Source organism: Anguilla anguilla, chromosome 4 (genome assembly GCF_013347855.1).
Source record: "Anguilla anguilla isolate fAngAng1 chromosome 4, fAngAng1.pri, whole genome shotgun sequence".
Classification (NCBI taxonomy): Eukaryota; Metazoa; Chordata; class Actinopteri; order Anguilliformes; family Anguillidae; genus Anguilla; species Anguilla anguilla.
In genome coordinates, this window is record NC_049204.1 from 37,469,901 (window position 1) to 37,488,832 (window position 18,932).

General features: G+C 44.9%; 1 protein-coding gene across 13 annotated transcripts in view; it reads right to left on the reverse strand.

The window, feature by feature from the left end:
* Nucleotides 1–18,932, reverse strand: part of LOC118226150 (abl interactor 1-like) — a 52,705-nt gene that overhangs the window by 2,021 nt on the left and 31,752 nt on the right. Inside the window, exons 4-11 of one of the 13 annotated variants that reach the window (XM_035415529.1) lie at nucleotides 15,255–15,269; nucleotides 14,475–14,575; nucleotides 13,910–14,050; nucleotides 13,182–13,285; nucleotides 11,698–11,808; nucleotides 7,053–7,301; nucleotides 5,080–5,166; nucleotides 3,182–3,367 (exon numbers count right to left, since the gene is read on the reverse strand). In XM_035415529.1, the coding sequence (XP_035271420.1) occupies nucleotides 3,182–3,367; nucleotides 5,080–5,166; nucleotides 7,053–7,301; nucleotides 11,698–11,808; nucleotides 13,182–13,285; nucleotides 13,910–14,050; nucleotides 14,475–14,575; nucleotides 15,255–15,269 (994 nt within the window). Of the gene's footprint in view, nucleotides 1–3,181; nucleotides 3,368–5,079; nucleotides 5,167–7,052; nucleotides 7,302–11,697; nucleotides 11,809–13,171; nucleotides 13,286–13,909; nucleotides 14,051–14,474; nucleotides 14,576–15,254; nucleotides 15,270–18,932 lie in introns of all 13 variants that reach the window. The other 12 variants (XM_035415518.1, XM_035415519.1, XM_035415517.1 and 9 more) reach the window with 12 other exon arrangements.

The following is an 18,932-nucleotide window of genomic DNA, read 5'->3' on the forward strand; positions in this document are numbered from 1 at the left end:
GTTCTTTAGGAATAGATATTGTTATTTTTCATTTCAATCTTAGTCAACCGTGTACCTGAAGAAGGCGCAGACTGAAAGGCTAGAAACATTGGCTGCATACTTTTAAATGAAATGAAAGGAGCAGAGTGCACATTCTTCCTTTTGAATGTTTGCTTGTGGTTGATTTGCACTTGATTAATAGCTGGGCACTCTTAGGACTGAATCCAGACCTGCGCTGAAGTGCATTTTCCACATAACTCTGAAAAGACTGAGAGACTTAGCAGGAAATGCACTGGATCCGGCCCTTTGTCAGGAAGGAACTCGGTCAAAAGAAGCTCAAACGAAACAAGGTTACGCAATGAGTAGGGCCACCAGTTTGTCTCCCCTTTGTAGCGTGATACTTTAGTCCTCTGCCAACTAGAGCGGTAGACCCTTTGTCAAGCCCCTTCTCAAACAGTTATTCCATTTGCACCACCTTAATATTCTAAGTTGATACAGTAATTGCAACTAATCAAGTGCACATGATGATCGACAGCGATGTTTACAAGCGACCGGTGCTAAATTCAGTTTGATTACTTGCTACTGTGGACATGCTGCAGTATTTTAAATGCTGTACAGGGGCATGATAGGTTTTGTTAGAAGTAGTGGGAAATGTCCACATTAAAAATGAGAGCAGTTATATAACATTTATCTTGCACAAAAACACTAAAGAATAAATTCACGATTCAGCTAAACAAACTAATGGTCTTCAATCAAGACCTTAAAGTTACAATCTCGAAGATTTCCGTTTCGTTCTCTTTGGCGGTACCAATGGCGAGAACCGGTAATTGCAGGTGTGTTTTTGGACCTCACTTCCCATAGACCCAACCGGATCCAACCAGTTTCGCCTGTGTGACGTCAGCCAGTTGGCACCTGGGCCACGCCAACTATTACACTTATTATTTACTGAATAAAAAATGGTTGTTATACAAGTATCGTTATGTACATACTCATTCATTGTCTAACATTAGGCTAACTTAAGCTGTCTTTACACTGCCGAGCCGGGTTAAAACGCTGTAGCAGTCTAGCAGACCTGTGGTAGAAATAGTGATGATCAATTTCCACAAACGTTCTTTGTCCACCTTTTGCTCGGTATGAACATCTTTACATTGCAGAGAAGAATTCGCGGGATTCGCTGTGGCTCGTGCACAATAAACAGGCTTTTCCTGAATGATTGTTGTGTGATATTTTTGAAACAACTGCCTTGTTTCTGGTTTTGCTAGCTAAACTGTTCGAGAATAAAGCTGAGCTGGGTGTTACATTAGCAATCAGAATAAGAATAAAACAAAAACAAAGGAGATTTCATCAAAAAAGGGCATCAAGGCTGAAGGAACATATGAGGAAGCGTAATAAAATAATAACAACGCTAATCCATACTGGCATATTCTTTTATTTAGTTTTCTCCGGCTTGACATCTTTACACAGAAATCAGACCCGGCTCTGCTCCACCTATACCCCGGCGTTATTCCGATCAATATATTGATGAACTTGATGGCAATGTAAATAACGGTAACGTTAAGGCCAGTTCAGATCTGATTCGCAACGAGACGAAACGGTTTTAGAATGTTGCAGAGAAAATTGCAGCTGTGTGAACTGGTTAGTTGCAGAGCGTCTGAAGCCGTTGCCTGGGGTCTCAGAAGACCCACCTCAAATCGCCAAGTGCAGTTTTAAAACGTTTACAATCAGAGGTCTTGGAATTTTGCAAGTTGCATCCAGTCTCCTTGCGGATCATTGATCTGAACTGGCCTTTAGTTAGCTACATTGCAACGTTGCAACAAGGTAGCATTGCATTCGAGAGACGGTCTGCGAGGTTGGTACCGGTCAATTTTTCTAATTGTTAGCTGACATTAGATTGTGTTACATTAGCTAGCTACCTAACGCAACATTACCTGATATGAGATGGATACTGCGCGCAACGTTGTCTAAACTAATGTTGCCTTTCTTGACATGGTCCGGTAGCTAGCGTTAGCAGTGCAAATAGCTATGTAATTTAGTAACGTTACATTGTCATCAAATGTAATACGAAATATACATCAACAAATAATATGACTTATTGCAACGCTAGCAGACACCAGAAAAAACAGTACGCCGCTTGCACACAAGTGAGTTGAAGAGCAAGCCTGTTGCGTTAGCTCCGCCTACCCTCTCTGGCGGACCAACCACTGATGGGTGATGGAAAAACGCGTCACTATGCGCCGCTTGTCAATTTTTCCCGGGAATGTCGCCACAGACACCGAGTTCTTTAATCATAAATTATAATAATAATAATAATATAAATTAATATTATAATAATAGGCTCAATCACCATTGTGTTACCTAATTCAGCGATAGATAGTGACTTAACAGACATTTATTTTAATGAAAATCTTTGAGATTATTACTTTAAGTACAATCATATGTCTTAGTGCTGGGCTGAAGGAAAAAAACCTACAGTACACCCCCACCGGCCCGTTTCGGATAAGAAACCCCTGCTTTATATGGATGCATCTTTCTTTTCACTGCAGTGATACTCAATCCTGGTCCTGGAGAGTCATAGTCATAGTGCCTTTCTTTTTCCTTAAGATCAGTGACCAATGTAGACCCAAGAAGCCAGGTCACCTGAATTAACCATGCAATCAACTGCTTTAACTGATCAATTACTGTGCTACTCAAGTATTGTGTAATAATGAAAGCCAGCAGACTCTGAGCTCTTCAGGACCAGAAGTGAGGACCATTCATTAGTACGAGTAGTAACTTAACTGTTGGATAACCATTGAAATACAAGTTTAAATCCTTGCAGGTCACATGGTGGAGACAAACTGGTGGCCTTAGCAATAAGCAAACCAAATGGAATGTTTGGCCCAAATATAAACAACAGTCAGCAACTACCCAGATTAAGTCTAGCTGTAAATGGGATTTTTCATTAGCAGGAAAGTTTGGTAAGAATTTTAGCATTTCTCATTTTTAGCAGTTTTCATTTATCCTCACTTAATGTCAAGGTGTTACCAACTATGGGGACTACAGAAGCATAATACAACCCTGAAATGTGAGCGCTGTTCTTAGCACTGAGCTTTACCACCCAAAACAATATTTTAAGCACAAATAAATAATTTAGCAGCTGAGTGCATCTTTGAAAAAAATCTTTTTGTCTGGGCGTCGCTCAGATTCGGGGAACAGGGGTCACCTTTTTCAGTGTACGTCTTGGGGGCCCATTGAGGGTCGCCGTCCGCATAGGGGTCGTTGTAGTGCACGACGGCCGCATCCTCGTCCTCGTAGTCCACCGGCGGTGGAGGGGGTGGCGGCGGGGATTCGTCGAACATCGGGACATCGTCCGGGGGAGGAGGGGGCGGGAGGCTGGGGGTGTCGGCGACTGGAAAGGGGCGGAGAGAAGCAAAGGGGGGCGGGTCACAATCAGCCCTGCTCCTCCCCAGCCCCAGGAAGGGCGGGTGGAAACTTTGGGAGGGGGTAGAGTGGGTGCGCATGCACGGCAGCCCTCAGAACATGAACCATGCAGTCATGGCAAAGCAGCAGGCGTTTCGGCCACGGGCCCCTTTAAGTTAGTTCCACATACGGCCCCATACGGCACATCTGGCCGCACAGTGCTCGTCCGGATCGCCGGTTCTGAAAGATGACCTGAACTCAAGTCGCTTCCTTTGAAAATGAAACAAGGTTTTTTGCCAAACGGGGAGTGAAAATGATAAGAGTGGAATCACACCGAGAAATGCTCCAAACCCTGTATTGCCTGACACCAGCAGGGGGCAGCAGAGGGCATCTCCATCACAGAAAATTTTACCTCTGAAGAACAGACTAAACCACTCCTTAATAGCTGGACCCACTCCTCCTCCTCTCAGTCAAAAAGTGACTTATGCTATCTACCTGCTTTTAATATGTACCTGCGGCATTTAGGTAATGTTTAAATATTACTTTAAGTACTATTCTAGTACTGTTTCCAACATTTCAGTGCACTGTATGAAAACGATGGTTTGCACTCCTGACTATATAGACCACAGGTACAGGTACTGGAGACATGCAAAAGCCAAAATTAAAACAAAAAAACTCTGCAACAATGTGTCTCTTGCTGTGCTTGCAACCAAATTTATTAAAATAACTTATGTTTCAGACATCTCTGTCCTTTGTCATAGTGTTCTGGAGTTTTTTGTTTTAATTTTGTTTCGTTTCACCATTTCAGTATACTCATCAGTATAGACACCATATATTATATTTCAGTCTATGGTTCAGTTACACCATGCTGCCAGTAGGTGGCAGTTTATAATTCTGTCTCTCACTTCTGTATGCATTGTGTGTTCATGAGGACAAGCTGAAGTACTCATGAAAACATGTAGTCACTTAAAGGAACAGAGAAAAATATGGACATGAATCACTAGAATTGTAGAGATGTTCCATACTTCAGAATGGTTTCTGGGGAGCTTTCATACGTTGCAATTGTACGTTACTTTTGTTTAAGATCCTGGACGTTTTCTTGAGCAGAATTCCCATGCCTAAGCCAGTAAGCCAGAGACAGGGACAGCACTCACCCTCACTTTAAAGCAAAAGCCTTTCCTGTAAACAAAAGCCTGTGCTCTTTCTGAAGTCTCCTGCTGCCTCTTAGCTAATTGATTCCAGAAACAACACGTAAAGAAAACTAATTTGCGGCAGGGAGCATTCGTTGAGATTGAGTTTTTGTTCTCCTATTTGTTTTGTCTGAATCGGCTGAGGCTTGCACTGTAGTCCAGCTAACATGAAATGTTCTCACAATGTTACTGGAATGTTTTTTCAATGTGATAACATTGCCATTGCATGGCAGCAGCATTGTGAGAACGTTCTGTGTTAGCTGGGTGGTTTCACAGGAGCAGTCGGCTTTGATGGAAATGTCAACACATAATGGGACTAATCAGAGGTGTTAGAGAGTACTGCTAAAACAGGAACAGAAGACACATACATATACATACAGAAGGAAATGTACAAGATTTCTACAGTACAAGACAGACAGACAGACACAGGCAGGGCCACAGCATGACATGCTGCGTGTGTGAGGCATGCTACTCTCTCAGATGCAGCTAGATGGCGCTGCTGTGCACTTACTGTTCTCCTGCACCCTGGCCACAAAGCCTGTGAGGGGTATCTGTGGAGTCAGCTGGGGCATGGGGGGAGGAGGGGGTGCGATAGACACTGGGCGGCCACAAAACGAAATAAAAATGAAACAAAATGAAATAAAGGGGGCAGGTGGAGGAAGAGCGGTGGAAACAGGAGACAAACAGAAGCAGACGTCAGTCACGGTGAGGAAAAAAAAGGCCCAGCGTGAAAAACTGTGAAGCCTCTCCCCCCCCACCGACCAAGACACACAAACACGACACCGCATCTGTGTGTGTGTGGTGTGTGTGTGTGTGTGGGGGGGGGGGGGGGGGGGGGGGGGGGGGGGTCACAGGTGTTTGTGTGAGCAAGGTTTTAATAAGAAAAAAACTGCTAAATAAATAAACTTGTTTATTATCGCAATGTTTTCATAAAACGAGTGCATTTTCTGGGGTTATTCAGCTTTAGTGTGTCTTCTATTGGTTACTATTGTGTGTGTGATGGATATTTACATTCGTTTCTTTTGACCTCCCAGCTTTACAGGTATTGGGGCTTGCGCTCTAAAGCAATGCAATGCACTTCAAATAACTCTACTGCAGCTTGCAACATTATGTTTTCTGATACGAGCAGATTCATTTCAAAGAAACCATTCTTAAGTTACAATCTTTTGTCCCATATATATCTATACAAAGTACTCCGCAATGGGTTGTAGAAATTAAGTATTACTATTGTAGAACTTTTATTTTCTTTATGGTCAGTGGCATTTTCTTAGACAATTCTCTCTCCTCTGCATGTATGCAGTTGCGTCCTTAATTTTCCATGACTACAGATAATACACAACGAGGAACGTAGGAAATGCTGCATCTAGTCGCATCTAATTCGGCAGCGGACCCGACGGGCGCTCTTCAGACCGAGCAGCACAGAGGATTAATCACGACTAACGGCAAGCAACAGTTACAGGGCTTTCTCATTAAAAACTTTATTTAAAAACAGCTCTGAGATTCTAACACGCTGCGCCAGGAGCAGGAAGTCTTGATTCGCAGACTAAGCCTCTTTTCTGGCGAGTTCCAGAGGAGAGATTTCGATGTTCTCCAGACAACGTCCAGCCCGCCCATGCTAATGCCTGTCAACCTCCGCCAGCAAGATGTCATCATAGCATCTTGTGGCTAAGGTGGAAAAATCGCAACTTGCATCATGCCCCTGACTTGTTCTAATCAATCATAAACTTGGTTCTCGGTGCCAACACCTCAAGGACCTGCACCCCTACGGGACAGCGATGTTCACCCACTGGCCTGCCATTGGTCATCTCCAAAAGACTGATACGCTAAATGAGACGACTATAAATGGCGTAATATATGCAGCCCCTGCACGGAATCCACCTTCAGGGCCGAGTGCTGATACCAGCTCCAGATGGGAGGTGTATATTTAACTTAAAAACTGAAAAGACAGCAGCAAAGTCTGCCGCATCCAATTGGCTGAAAAAAGCTGACCGTGTATTTAGTTCACTGATATTGACTGGCTGCATTGCGTCTTACTCTAAGCCCAAGGACATCCTGAGCTTAGAGGAAAAGACAGCAAAAATGCCCTCCAAGGAATCAAATGAAGCCTTATCCTGCACTTTTCAGTAAAAGCACTCGATAACGGTTGGACACAAGGATCGTACCCTTCAGATGGGGCGGCGAGTTCACGTGTGAGTTTCACGCGGTGAAACGGCCGCCATTTCTGACAGGTAGCAAGTGAGACGTGCGAGCGGGCGCCGTTGCATGCGTTGTGAAAAGTGCACAGTTAAACACACCGAAAGCATGTACAGTATACAAGTCATAATGCTGCACACGTGTACATGTATGACTCGTCTCCCCAATTACACAGAGGTGTGGCTCAGATATGAAGCAGTGGGTGGAGCCGTCTACAGGCCCACAGTGATTGGCTATCAGGTGCGGCAGGGTGACTGACAGATAAACGGGGGAGACCAAACGGAGCCTTACTTGAGTTCTGGGGGTACACCTGGGGGCCGCCGTTAATGTGCGGCTGCTGGACTGAGAACTGGGACGTGACGGAGGGGGCCCGCCTGTACGTCCCCGTGGCCGAAACCGTGGAGACTGAGGAGGTGGTGGAATTGTGCCTGGAGATCTGCCGAGACAGCGTGCCAAACTGGGACATGGGAATCGGGCCTGGACCGGGCCCTGGGGCCACTGCTGCAAGCACCAAGAAAGCGAAAGAGAGAGGGGGAGGGGAGCGAGCCAGAGAGACACAGAGAGAGAGAGAGAGATAGAGAGAGAGAGAGAGAGAGAGAACCCATAGGAAAAATGAGAAATACCCAGTGGCTGGCTAGAAACACAGAGCAATCCCCAAAGAACCAGGGTCAACCACAGAGAACCAGGAGGTGCTGTAGCCCTGGAGTGAATGGGAGATGTAGGGAAAAGCACACCCGATTAGAACAGGAAGCACTGGTGATGAATGAGTACCGCACCACCTTACACAGGAAGCAGGATGCGTGGGCCGCGATCGCTGAGGACAACCACCACCACAACCCCCAACCACAGGTGGAAACAGAGAGAAGGAGGGTGCTTTTGCAGCGGAGATATCAATCCTGCCTGCAGGGGGGCGCTAACTTGTCCACAGTCCATAGCCTGCACCGGTTCATTGCTCGTTTAGCCTCCATTGCGGTTCCGGCTGTGTTGTAAGGTTTGCGTTTCTGTGCTTGCAACAGCACCCTTCACAGTCCTTCTGCTCTGCTGCAATGTTCAGGCTGGTCTTACAGGTTGCAAAGCTCACCCTTCAAAGCTCACAGAGAAGAGGCAGCTCGAGGGCTCGTGTTGTAACGCAGCACTATTTCTACATCTGCCATTAAAGTCAGAGTTTCATTTGCGCCATCATCGCAAACAGTTCTTTCAGCACTTGCACAACATTAACCGAACCTCCTCCCCCGCGGAGCCTGGTGAGAATTACAGTACCTACATGTCACAGAAGACAATGAATCACCTGCAGCTCATAGGCCTGTGGGCCGAGTGCTTTTTGTAATACACTCGAGTCGTAAAACTGGCTCGCTTGCTCAACAAGAATTTATAAATACAGTTCACACTTCACAAGCGCTAGAAACAGGGTAACCAAACAGCAGGGGGGGAGATCAGGACCACCCAGGGAGAATACTTTTTTCCACGCAAACTTTATATGAAAAATAATGACATTTGTCAAAGATTAAGAAAACAATTGTTTAAACTTGGTAGACTATTACCCCACGCAACAATGCACAATTAATTTCATGCATTAAACTCCGTGAAAGGTTTCAGCTTAAGATAAAGTGCAGACTGTATTTCTGTCATTGTTGACATTAACATGAAAGGAAAATCTCTCTCAACATACCCAATTACATCAGATTCGTAAAAACAATTTCAGCCACCAAAGCATACCGTCAACTAATTTTCGGGACAAGTAGTGTCCTGTTCCACGCGTCAAGGCGAGAAACAAAAGCTTGTAAATCAGGATAATCTTGATTTTATCAGGATGTCTGGTCACCCAAGCTTAAAATGATATATTTGCATGAGTATTCATAATGCGATCATTTAAAAAAATGAATACTACTTCATAAGATCTAGGATCACCGAAGAGAAATTTTCAGTTTTAAAACTTTTTGCTAGTTACAACAGCCAAATTCCAACATTGCCTCCAGTTAGATGGCTTTTTCCTTGCTAGTTTTCATGCCGTCACACAGCTTGCTTAGATTTCTGATACACAAAATGGTGACTTCTGTTTTACTAGGTTCATAGCTTGACTCCATTTTGACCACGTCCTGAATTTTATCAGTGCTCTACAATTCTGGCACAGACCGGTCGGTTGTTTACAAATTGAGAGACTGCACTTCAGGTTATGCTACACGACAAGAGAATCAATCACATTATGAGATCCACCTTCAGAGAGTGGTTCTGCCACAATGCAAAAGATAGTCAGACGTTTTTCTTCAGCTAATGGTACATCAGGAACATTTGCAGCTTTAAATGTCTGTCAGTGGATCACTTTCCAGAAACTTCTGGAATTCTGAATTTCAGGATAACGTCCAACATGGTCGCTATAAGGATTGTATACACAACATGTTGAGAAGCAGCTTTAGCCAGATTTCTCTTTTATGAAGGCAAGAGTGATTCTGTTCAAAGCCTGTGCCTTTCAGACTCTGAAACAGAACCGGGAGCCCTGATCACAGATCTGGCTGGATTAGGAAGAAGTAGGCTAAATGTTGTCCAAATAAATACTTCCTGTTTACTGCAACAGATAACAGCAGCTCTTTGGAGGAAGCTTACACAAACTGAGGTTTGTGTAGGGTGGATCTCGTCGAACTTCAATCTCAGAGGAACAGAAAAAAAAACAACAATTTCATCCTCTATCGTGTTCCACAGCCCTTCGAGAGAAATCGCTGTGGATAATAGCCATCATGAAAAAACAGTTACTCACAAAATGCGCAGCCTCACATTACAGACGTATCAGCAATGAGATATAAAATAAATAAGAAAACTGCTGCAAAAGAAAGAACGTAAAATATGTGGACATTGATTTGAGTCAGGCATCAAACGCTCACCCACATGCTTTGCCAAATCCAACACAAGACAGTTCAAACGTGATTCATGTAATGACATCATTAACAAACTGATTGGAGGTTGGCAGACCCACAAACTGAAACACAATCATACACATATAAATAAGGCACACACGATGTCATGTAGCAGAATTACCTGGAAGATTTGAAAAATTGGGGCCCCTATTCAGTCTAATGGCAAAAGGGCTTTGACCTTGGTGAAAAATGAACAATTCCTACACGTTTTGGGTACCTTGTGCAGAGTCGCAAGACCAGCTGTGGCTGCAATTACAGCTCCATGCAAGAAAATAAAAGAAAATATGCTAAAATTATTTTCACACAAAGGTCAAAGAGGACTGTGCTTCGACTGAATAGAGGCCATACAATTTTAAAGAGAGCGTATGCAGAAGAAGTCTCTGATCACACAGTGTGCTGGTTCTGTACTGAAAACAACCAAAACTTAATACTGTCACTGTCATTGAAAATGCCAACTTATTATCTCCAGTTCTTACTTTAAGCGCAACTTTTAGGTTAGCACCCCAATGGAATAATGTGCAGATAAATGATGCAGGAAAACAATCTGGATTTCATTCATTTTTTCAAAAACTGTTGTTTATAAGCTGGACTCCATTTTGTAATGTCATTAGCCACGCCCAACTTTTTTTTTTTTGTTTTTTTGTTCCAACTAATTGCCTTACAGTTCTAGTTTTCTGACAGCTCTTAAAAACTACCCTGGTTCACTCCTGTACTTGAGCATAGTAAAATATTTAGAATTGACTTACAGACTGTGGCTGTAGCTGGTGCAAATACAAATGTCAGTTCAAGATGTGATTGAGCTAATTAAATAATTAAGCAGAAGTTTAATTATTTAATTCTCAAAAAAAAAAAAATCCTCAAACGGATCAGACCTTGCTGTCTTGCCCAGCTCAAGAGCGAGATGGCTACAGCACAGCAGAAAAACTATAAAGATGAATCCCACAGTGCAGACTGACAGAGTCAAATATACTGTGAATATGGAGAAGTTGTGGAAAGTTGAATAGGTCAGTGACCGCACAACTGACACAGCACAGCTAATGTTAGCTCACATCAGATTCAGAACATGCATTACATTTTGCAGGCTAAATGGCTGCTAGTTAGCTAATGATCACCATCAAAACTCATTGCACATACACCACCACCAATCTGGGCCAGAATTCAGAATATCTTCTTGGTGGCAGATGTGAATTCCAAAGCTCAAAACCAACCATGTATTGAATGTGCTGTCTGTGCAGACCACTCGTGTTATGATAGTGAGAGCTAGTAAGTAGTTAGAAGTAGTTAATGACAGCTTATTAAACTGAGGCTAATTTAGCAGATTAATTTAAGAGAATTGAATTACAATACTCAGTTAAGCAGCAGATGCTAAAGTAGTAAATATAAGTCTACTTATACAAAAAAAAATTCTAATAAAACAATATATAATACAAATCAAATTCATAATTCATAATATATAGCTTGAATTATGATTAGCTAAAACCATTTAAAGTAATTAGCTATAGAAAAACTGCCATGGATTGGGAATCAGAAGATGCAAGAATTCCAGGAACTAATTCTTGAACTGAAGAAGAGGTGGGACTGCTGTCCAAATTGCAGTGGGATTTCTATAACTGTTGCCAGCTAGACCTCTACAATGACTCATGGTCCAACTAGCGTCTGCTATATCACTTGGCTACTTTGAGTTTGGAGTCCCTTGTACTACATCTGTCGAGATATATTCTTTAAAATCAATTTCATTTTGAAGGGGGCGTGGCTCAGTTGTTTTAAATCATCCTCTATGTGAGTCCAGCTTTGTAAATCCCTTAAATGAGACTTCTTCAAGGCATGAAGTGGGAGAATGGCTGGAGAGAGAGGGAGAGAAAGAGAGAGTGAGAGACAGAGAAGAAGAGAGGAATCGTGCTGGAAATCCCGTCCACCTGTGAGAGCCATGATTGACGCATCGTTTTGATTGGAACCAGACACACAGACAGACAAGCAGGCAGGGCACGCTGGGTGATGGTCCCACGGGTTCCGCGTGCAGACGTGGAGGGTGGAGGGCTCACCTATCGCAGCCGGGGCCATGGGGGGGCCCTGTCCAGGGAGCGGGGGTGGAGGAGGGGGGGGTGGAGGAGCCCCAGGGGGGGCGGACATGGACGATACTGAAACAGCCGGGGTAGAAGAGCAGAGTCAGGCCCCCACTCTTTCCATGACCCACCGACAGGCCCGTCTCTCTCTCTCTCTCACACACACACAATCACCCACGCACATACACACATCGTTCAGTTCCTGTGTGGTGTTCACGTTCTGTCACAGGTCTGTTGTGCACATTGACACAGCTCTGTGGTTCTCCTGTGAAAGCGGACAAAATCTCCATCTCCACAAACAGACCTTTGACCACTTTTTCAAACCTTTATCTAGCCTCCCTGTCCAGTTTCAGTCGTAGCTGTGGGCTTCCAAGCCACTCATCATTTCAATAACAACCCCTTTCCATCTTAATGAACTGTTGGGAAACTGCTACAAATGCACACCATAAAATCCCAATAAGAATGCAGGGCACATATTTTATATGTCAATATATAATGATGGAATAAATTATGCATATTTTACAAGTCAGTCATCCGTGGGAAGACCTCTCTGTGATGAGAAAAATCCTTTTCTCCATCTCATTCTCCCTGTCACTTTCTCATGCACGCACGCACGCACGCACACACATGCACACACACGCACACCTCTGTGCTTCAAAAGCTTCCCTGCAGTACCAATCATTAACAGCAGAGAGAGAGACCACACAGCAGATCTTGATAATCTAAAGATGGGTAGTAAATAGTAAATATGGGCTTTGTTTTTCGTGGCCCCCTGTCCGACCCCAAGCACATAATTTTTTTACTTTGTTCCAATACTGATCCAATTATGTCTGACTCCTGATTTTCCACTGTGACTACCAGTGCAAACGGGAGCTAGCGGTGCCGTATTATGAAAGCGGCGCTCGGCGAGATCGTCGGTGTCTCCCCGCGGCTCTACACAGGGCCCAGTCCAGGCCTCCCTCCCCAGGAGACGCTCTGTGGTCACAGCCCCGCCCGCCACCAGGCTGCCCGTGCGGGCCTGAGGCAGTAGAACGGAGTCTCTGCACGCGCTCGGTAGGCCTGAGGGGGCGGAGCCTGCTAAGAAGGGGCTCCAGACGTGTGCAATTCTGTGCAACTCGGCAGTCACTAACCTGACCGCCTTGCACTCTGAACATTTAAACCAGCACCGTTTGTAGATGTTCGCTAGCAAGCTTAACATGGGTGACCGTTTCAGCCTTGTATTCACCTTTCACACTTGCAATGATGGCAGAAATGGTCTGAACTGTAAACACATCTTTGTGTGAGATATGCCATTGTGTAAGATATGACAAGTCTGAAAGACAAGATACCACCAGGACCATCACATAACATCATGAGTTCATCAGATCGGCACTAATAAGAGCGTCTGAGGAGCAGGCTGCTCCAGGAGGTGGGTGAGAGGTGGGGACAGATGGAGGTTCAGGGCTCACCTGGTGCCATAGTGGGTGGAGAAGGCGTAGGCACCGCTAGTGGAATGCCAACGCCGCTGCTGCTGCCGCTGTTCTCACGACTGCCGCTGCCCCCGCTGCTTCCACTGTGGACACAAATATATTAAACTATCATCACACACCCTGCACCTGCACAGACATCACACACCCTGCACCTGCACACACATCACACACCCTGCATCTGCAGACATCATACACCCTGCACCTGCACAGACATCACACACCCTGCATCTGCACACACATCACACACCCTGCATCTGCACACACATCACACACCCTGCACCTGCACACACATCACACACACTGCACCTGCACACACATCACACACCCTGCACCTACACAGACATCATACACCCTGCACCTGCACAGACATCACACACCCTGCACCTGCACACACATCACACACCCTGCACCTGCACACACATCATACACCCTGCATCTGCAGACATCATACACCCTGCACCTGCACAGACATCACACACCCTGCATCTGCACACACCTGCACAGACATCAACTTTTGAGTTTGCACTCTCACGTCAGTTCTGTACTGCAGCACTCACACTTATAAGCGTTATGCGTTCAATCTCCCACCTGTGTCTGATTGACTGTGGTTCAGGCAGGCTGTGTTACCTGTGAGTTCTGGGCCTGTGGTTCAGGCAGGCTGTGTTACCTGTGAGTTCTGGGCCTGTGGTTCAGGCAGGCTGTGTTACCTGTGAGTTCTGGGCCTCTGGCTGAGGGAGGCTGTGCGCCCAGGGCTGTGCTGGCTGCCCAGGCGGGCGGGGCTGGTCATGTAGTCGTTGGGCAGGACAGGAGGCTTAACGGGTTCCAGGGTTTTGTATGGTGTGTTGCGTCTGCCAAGGGTAGAAGAGATGATATTACAGTACAAAACAACAGAGACCAGAACCAAACTCATACAATTTCTGCACATATGAACCACCTGTGTTTAAAGCCTCCTACAAGAGTATGGAATATTACCCGGCGTATGACGATACCATTCAAAGCTGGGCAAAACGGGCAACAGCTCCAGTAAACTGCATATTGCACATGTATAACCACCAGAGTATACAACTGGGGAGTACAAAGCACTTTGGTATGCCTGCATATCTGAACATACATTTTGTGCTCAGCCCAAATCCTGCTGAAGCAAGCAAAGTAACGTGCAGTTTAGCGCTCCAACAGAATGGCCAGCGCAGTCTCAAAAAGCCTGCCAGCTGTACTCGTTTCCACGACGACCAGACCTGCTTGAAGAGCAGCGCGGCCTGAGAAACGGCTTACCCGAGAGTGCCACGCCCGGACATGGGCGGGCTGGGGGGCTTCTGCGTCGGCGGATTGGTCCTCGATAGCGTCCCTCCTCTGGCCGGCTGGTTGTTCCCCTGCTGCAGTGAAAGAGTCGGAGAGAAACGCGTGAGGCGTGATGGACCCGTGCGGTCCCACAGACACAGATAAGCACAGCGTTACTGCGTGACGCGTGTGTGCGAGCGTGCGCGCGGGCGGGGGGGTTTGGGGAGGGTGGGGGGGGGGGGCAAGGATGACCGGCGGTTTCCCAGAACCAGAGTAGCTTTAGGGCCAAACAAAACGAGGTTTAAAAAAAAAAAATTATAGTGGATAAAACTTAATATATTGCATATCGTTTTGACGCTGTGGTAAATCAAGCACAGAACAAACAAATTTAATTTCCAAATGAAAAAACCAAAAAGGGAAACTGTACATGGCTTTCTGTTCTTTATCAGAACACCCTCATCAATATCATTGGCAGAGTACAATAGAACTGTTTTCTCTTATCTGAATCCTTTAATCTGGGAAACCCAGGTACCCCTCAACTAAAGTGTAAAATTCTGAAATGAACCACTAAGAGTGAAGCAAATATGATGATGAGGCACTGAAATATGAATAAAGTCTTGCTGTTCTGAGTACTGTGACAGTTTACTGTCACAGTACTCAGAACCGCTACATTTAATTAACATACAGAGAAAGTATCAAAATAGCAGGGTCAGCAGAGTAGTTATGGCAGCCTATCAAAAATGGACTATGTGGGTAATGTGATAAACAGCTTACCTTAGCTTTCAGCCACTTAATGTGGGTTGAAAAGGGGGGGAAACAAAAGAGAGAGAGAGAGAGCACGTCACAAATGTCACATCGGAGAGGTTAAGCGTCCCTAAGTGCATTATTGAAGGAGTCCCGCATTTCCAAGGCTCTAATTAAGTCTGGCTTAACTCCTAGCCTAATAAATTCTCGACGGCAGCAATGCAATTTCGCAATTCTGCCAGGCAGGCAAAAAACAAGGCTGAGCCATTTAAATTCATTTAAATGCACCAGCCATGGTTTTTTGTGTGCGCTTATAGCAGTGACGCCAGCAATGCGGCTCCTGTGGTCATCAGTACCATGCCATTACCGTGATGAAGCTTCCTAGCTGTTGTCAGTGTAGTTATGATACACGCCATGGTTATGATGATCCAGCTCTCTTATGCTTCCTGGAGTCTCGGGGGAATACTGTCAGAAACGGGTAAGGGGACTGCTGTGCACCACTAATCAAAGAATGTCAAGTGCCCAATTAATTATTCATGAGGGCTATCAAGCAGCAAAAGAAAATAGGCCATTGAAATTCATGGGAACCCAAATGCATTTGATAACTGGTCTGGTTCAGTTTATCAAAAAACATTTCTCTTTGAAAATAATAAATTACAAATCATTTATCTTTGTCAATGTTTGTATTATTATTATTATTATTATTATTATTATTATTCCAGTTAGTCAACATGGGCTTACCTTCACATTTTGGCACTCATAGATTTAGTTTTCACAAATAATCAATTTGTATTTAAGGCTAACAATATAAGATAAACGGAATTTTACTGTCTGACACTTCATAAATGTCAGCGGACTCAAACATTGCACTGTCGTACTGCCGTGGCTGAATAACTACCAAATGAACAATTAACTGAGATGGTCGCCACAAGTAAGTGAACGATTGCTTGACGTTCGGCCTGAAATAGAGGCTTCAAGGATCCCTTGGTGGGGTTGGGGGGGGGGGGCTAAAATACATGCCAGATAAGTACATAAGCACTTCTCCAGGTCCTAGTACAAATTCTTAAATAACTAAGAAAAAGCAGAAAAATATGACCAGGCTACCAGGAGTCATCGGCACGTTGGCGTGCTTCACAGTGGCCAAAACTGGCCCAGGCAAGTTATTCAAACAATCCAATGAGCTCACAGGGGGGTGGGGCTTTTTTCCCCAGTCAGGAATGAAGGGGCTTAAGATGCCTGACTGGTGCAACTTAGGAGCCCAAAATCCTCTCACTGGGGACTATGAAAGGAGCAAGCAATGAAGAGGAGGAAGAAAAAGGGGTCAGGTAGGGAGAGACAGAGAAAGTAGGGAAAGGAGAGAGAGAGAGAGAGAGAGAGAGAGACAGAGAACTCCAAATGCTAGGATTCCTCACAAGTGGTTTTCCTCTCCGCTTAAAGCAAAGCCAAAGACCCCCCACAAGGCCGGCTCACAGAGCCCGGGTCACCCGCGCAGAGTCCGGGACCTCAGCCGATCTCTCGCTCCCCTCATAAGTCAGGCCGCTGAGAGACAGCGTGCGACGGCCCCAGAAACCCAGGGCTTCCGGAGCTTTCCGCGCTCACAGCCAACAAACGTCTAATTTACGGCCCGCTCCAGCTGCACCCTTCACTTTCATTTCGCCAGCCAGTGCCCTCTTCAGTCCCATTACTCCTCATTCTTTATTGCCCACTTTTTCTTTTCACAGACAGGGAAACGAACACAACTTTTAGAAGCACATATATATATATATATATATGACATCGCAGCTACATTGGGCAAACATTTCCTTCTTGCCCTACCCACAGAAAGACCCCAGACTGTGGCGCCCTCTTGGCGCGGCGCGGCGTGGCATGCTATTTGAAGTTCGGTAAAACATACATTTTGCATCCGTGGAATGTCTTAAAAAGCAGGCACATGGGATTACGAAACCACTGCGTGCGCATGTACACTGCTAGCAGTGGCTAATTTTCTCATTAGGAATTTGATATGCGAAACCTGCAATTATGCTACAGGCCGTTTGAAGACGACCAGAACAACAGGAGACTTTCCAAGGAGACTTTTCACTGAACCCTGAGCGAGTGCAAAAAAAAAAAAAAAAAACAGGATAATCCAGGTACCACTCGCAGAAAACATCAAAAAAACAACATCTGACGTCTCTTCTGAATTCCGGAACAGATGAGTAGGTTAAATGTCAGCTGACTCGCGCAAAAAAATCTCATCTTCCGCGCAGACACGAGCGGCACTTCTCCCAATCTCGGCACAGGCCAGCTGACGCTGGGGTCAGGTGACTCGGTTTACAGAACATAAGCCGCGTTTCCACCGCAGGAACTATACCCCGGAACTAGGAACCTTTTGAGGAACTCAGTGCGTTTCCACCGCAGGAACTAGGGTCTAAATTTAGTTCTGGGGGCTTTGTTTTACCCCCCAAAACGTTCCTGCTCGAGGGGTAGTACTTTCCGAAAGTACAGGAACCTTTTGGGTGGAGCTTGCAGCGCTGAACATTTCTGATTGGTCGAGTACTCGTAGCATTTGTGTTGTATTTATTTTCCGCCATTACCCGCCATGTTTGAAAATATGCATCGGCAAACCAATTTATTTTCATAATAACTTCAAATCAAACTTGTATGTTATGCGGCGCAGTAGCCTACTTTTGGTTATAGCCTGTCAACGTCTTGGAATTATAACGTGTGCTCTTCTGTTCTTTTCTTGCTTTAGTATTCGTTTTATAAAATGCTAAGCATTCGTGCTGGGACAGCATATTACGTAGGCTACCAAAACATTCAAACGGATTCATTCGGTTGCTGAATATTTTCTTCCGGATTTTCTTTGTTAGCCCGTTGTAATTGACTCAAAACGTTTGATACAGTTATGTGAGGTATGCGGTAGTTCTGCATAATTAACATTGGTGATACAGTAAAAGCAAACTGGAAATCACCTTCCGCACTTTTTATCCGGGTAAAATAACTGGTTAATTCTAGTAATCTTCCCTTTAGCTTTTTCAGACTGCCGTAATTTTACTCAATTTTACTGCCATTTTTCAATTCCACGAAAAGACCAGGAAGACTATGGACTCATTTATGGTGCATGGTTCGCATCTGGAGGGCACACTTCGCTGCTCGGCTAGCAGTAACTTCGAAGGAAAGCAAACGGTGGCTGTACCACTACTAATTTACATTTTCACGCAAGTCCGAGTTTTCGTTCTATTCTTGTCATTTTGCGATTAGCCTATATGGAATTGACGACGAGAAAGTAATAAAACAGCAAATTCTTTACAACGTGTGCATGTTTTCTGCTGTTAATGAATGTGTTTGAGAGGATATATGAAAATCAATAAATACAAAAGTAACCATATATAGTCATTGTTGGTAACCCGTTGTATATAAGTGGAATAAACCCCTCCGGGCTGTCCCGGTTATTAGAAAATAATGTAGGCTACTTCGGTGGTAGTATGGGGTTACAGAAGAAATCATATGACAGATGGACCGACGACAACGTCATCTTCGCGGTACTTTAGACCCCGGTGGAAACGCAGACAACCATTGGCTGAAGGAACCTTTTAGTTCCTGGTAAAGTAGTTCCTGGGACTGAAAGTTCCGGGTAATTTTGGTGGAAACGCGGCTATAGTGAGTTTACCGTCAGGGGAATGTCAACAGACACATGGGAATGTGAACGGACGTGCATCGCGGGAAGAT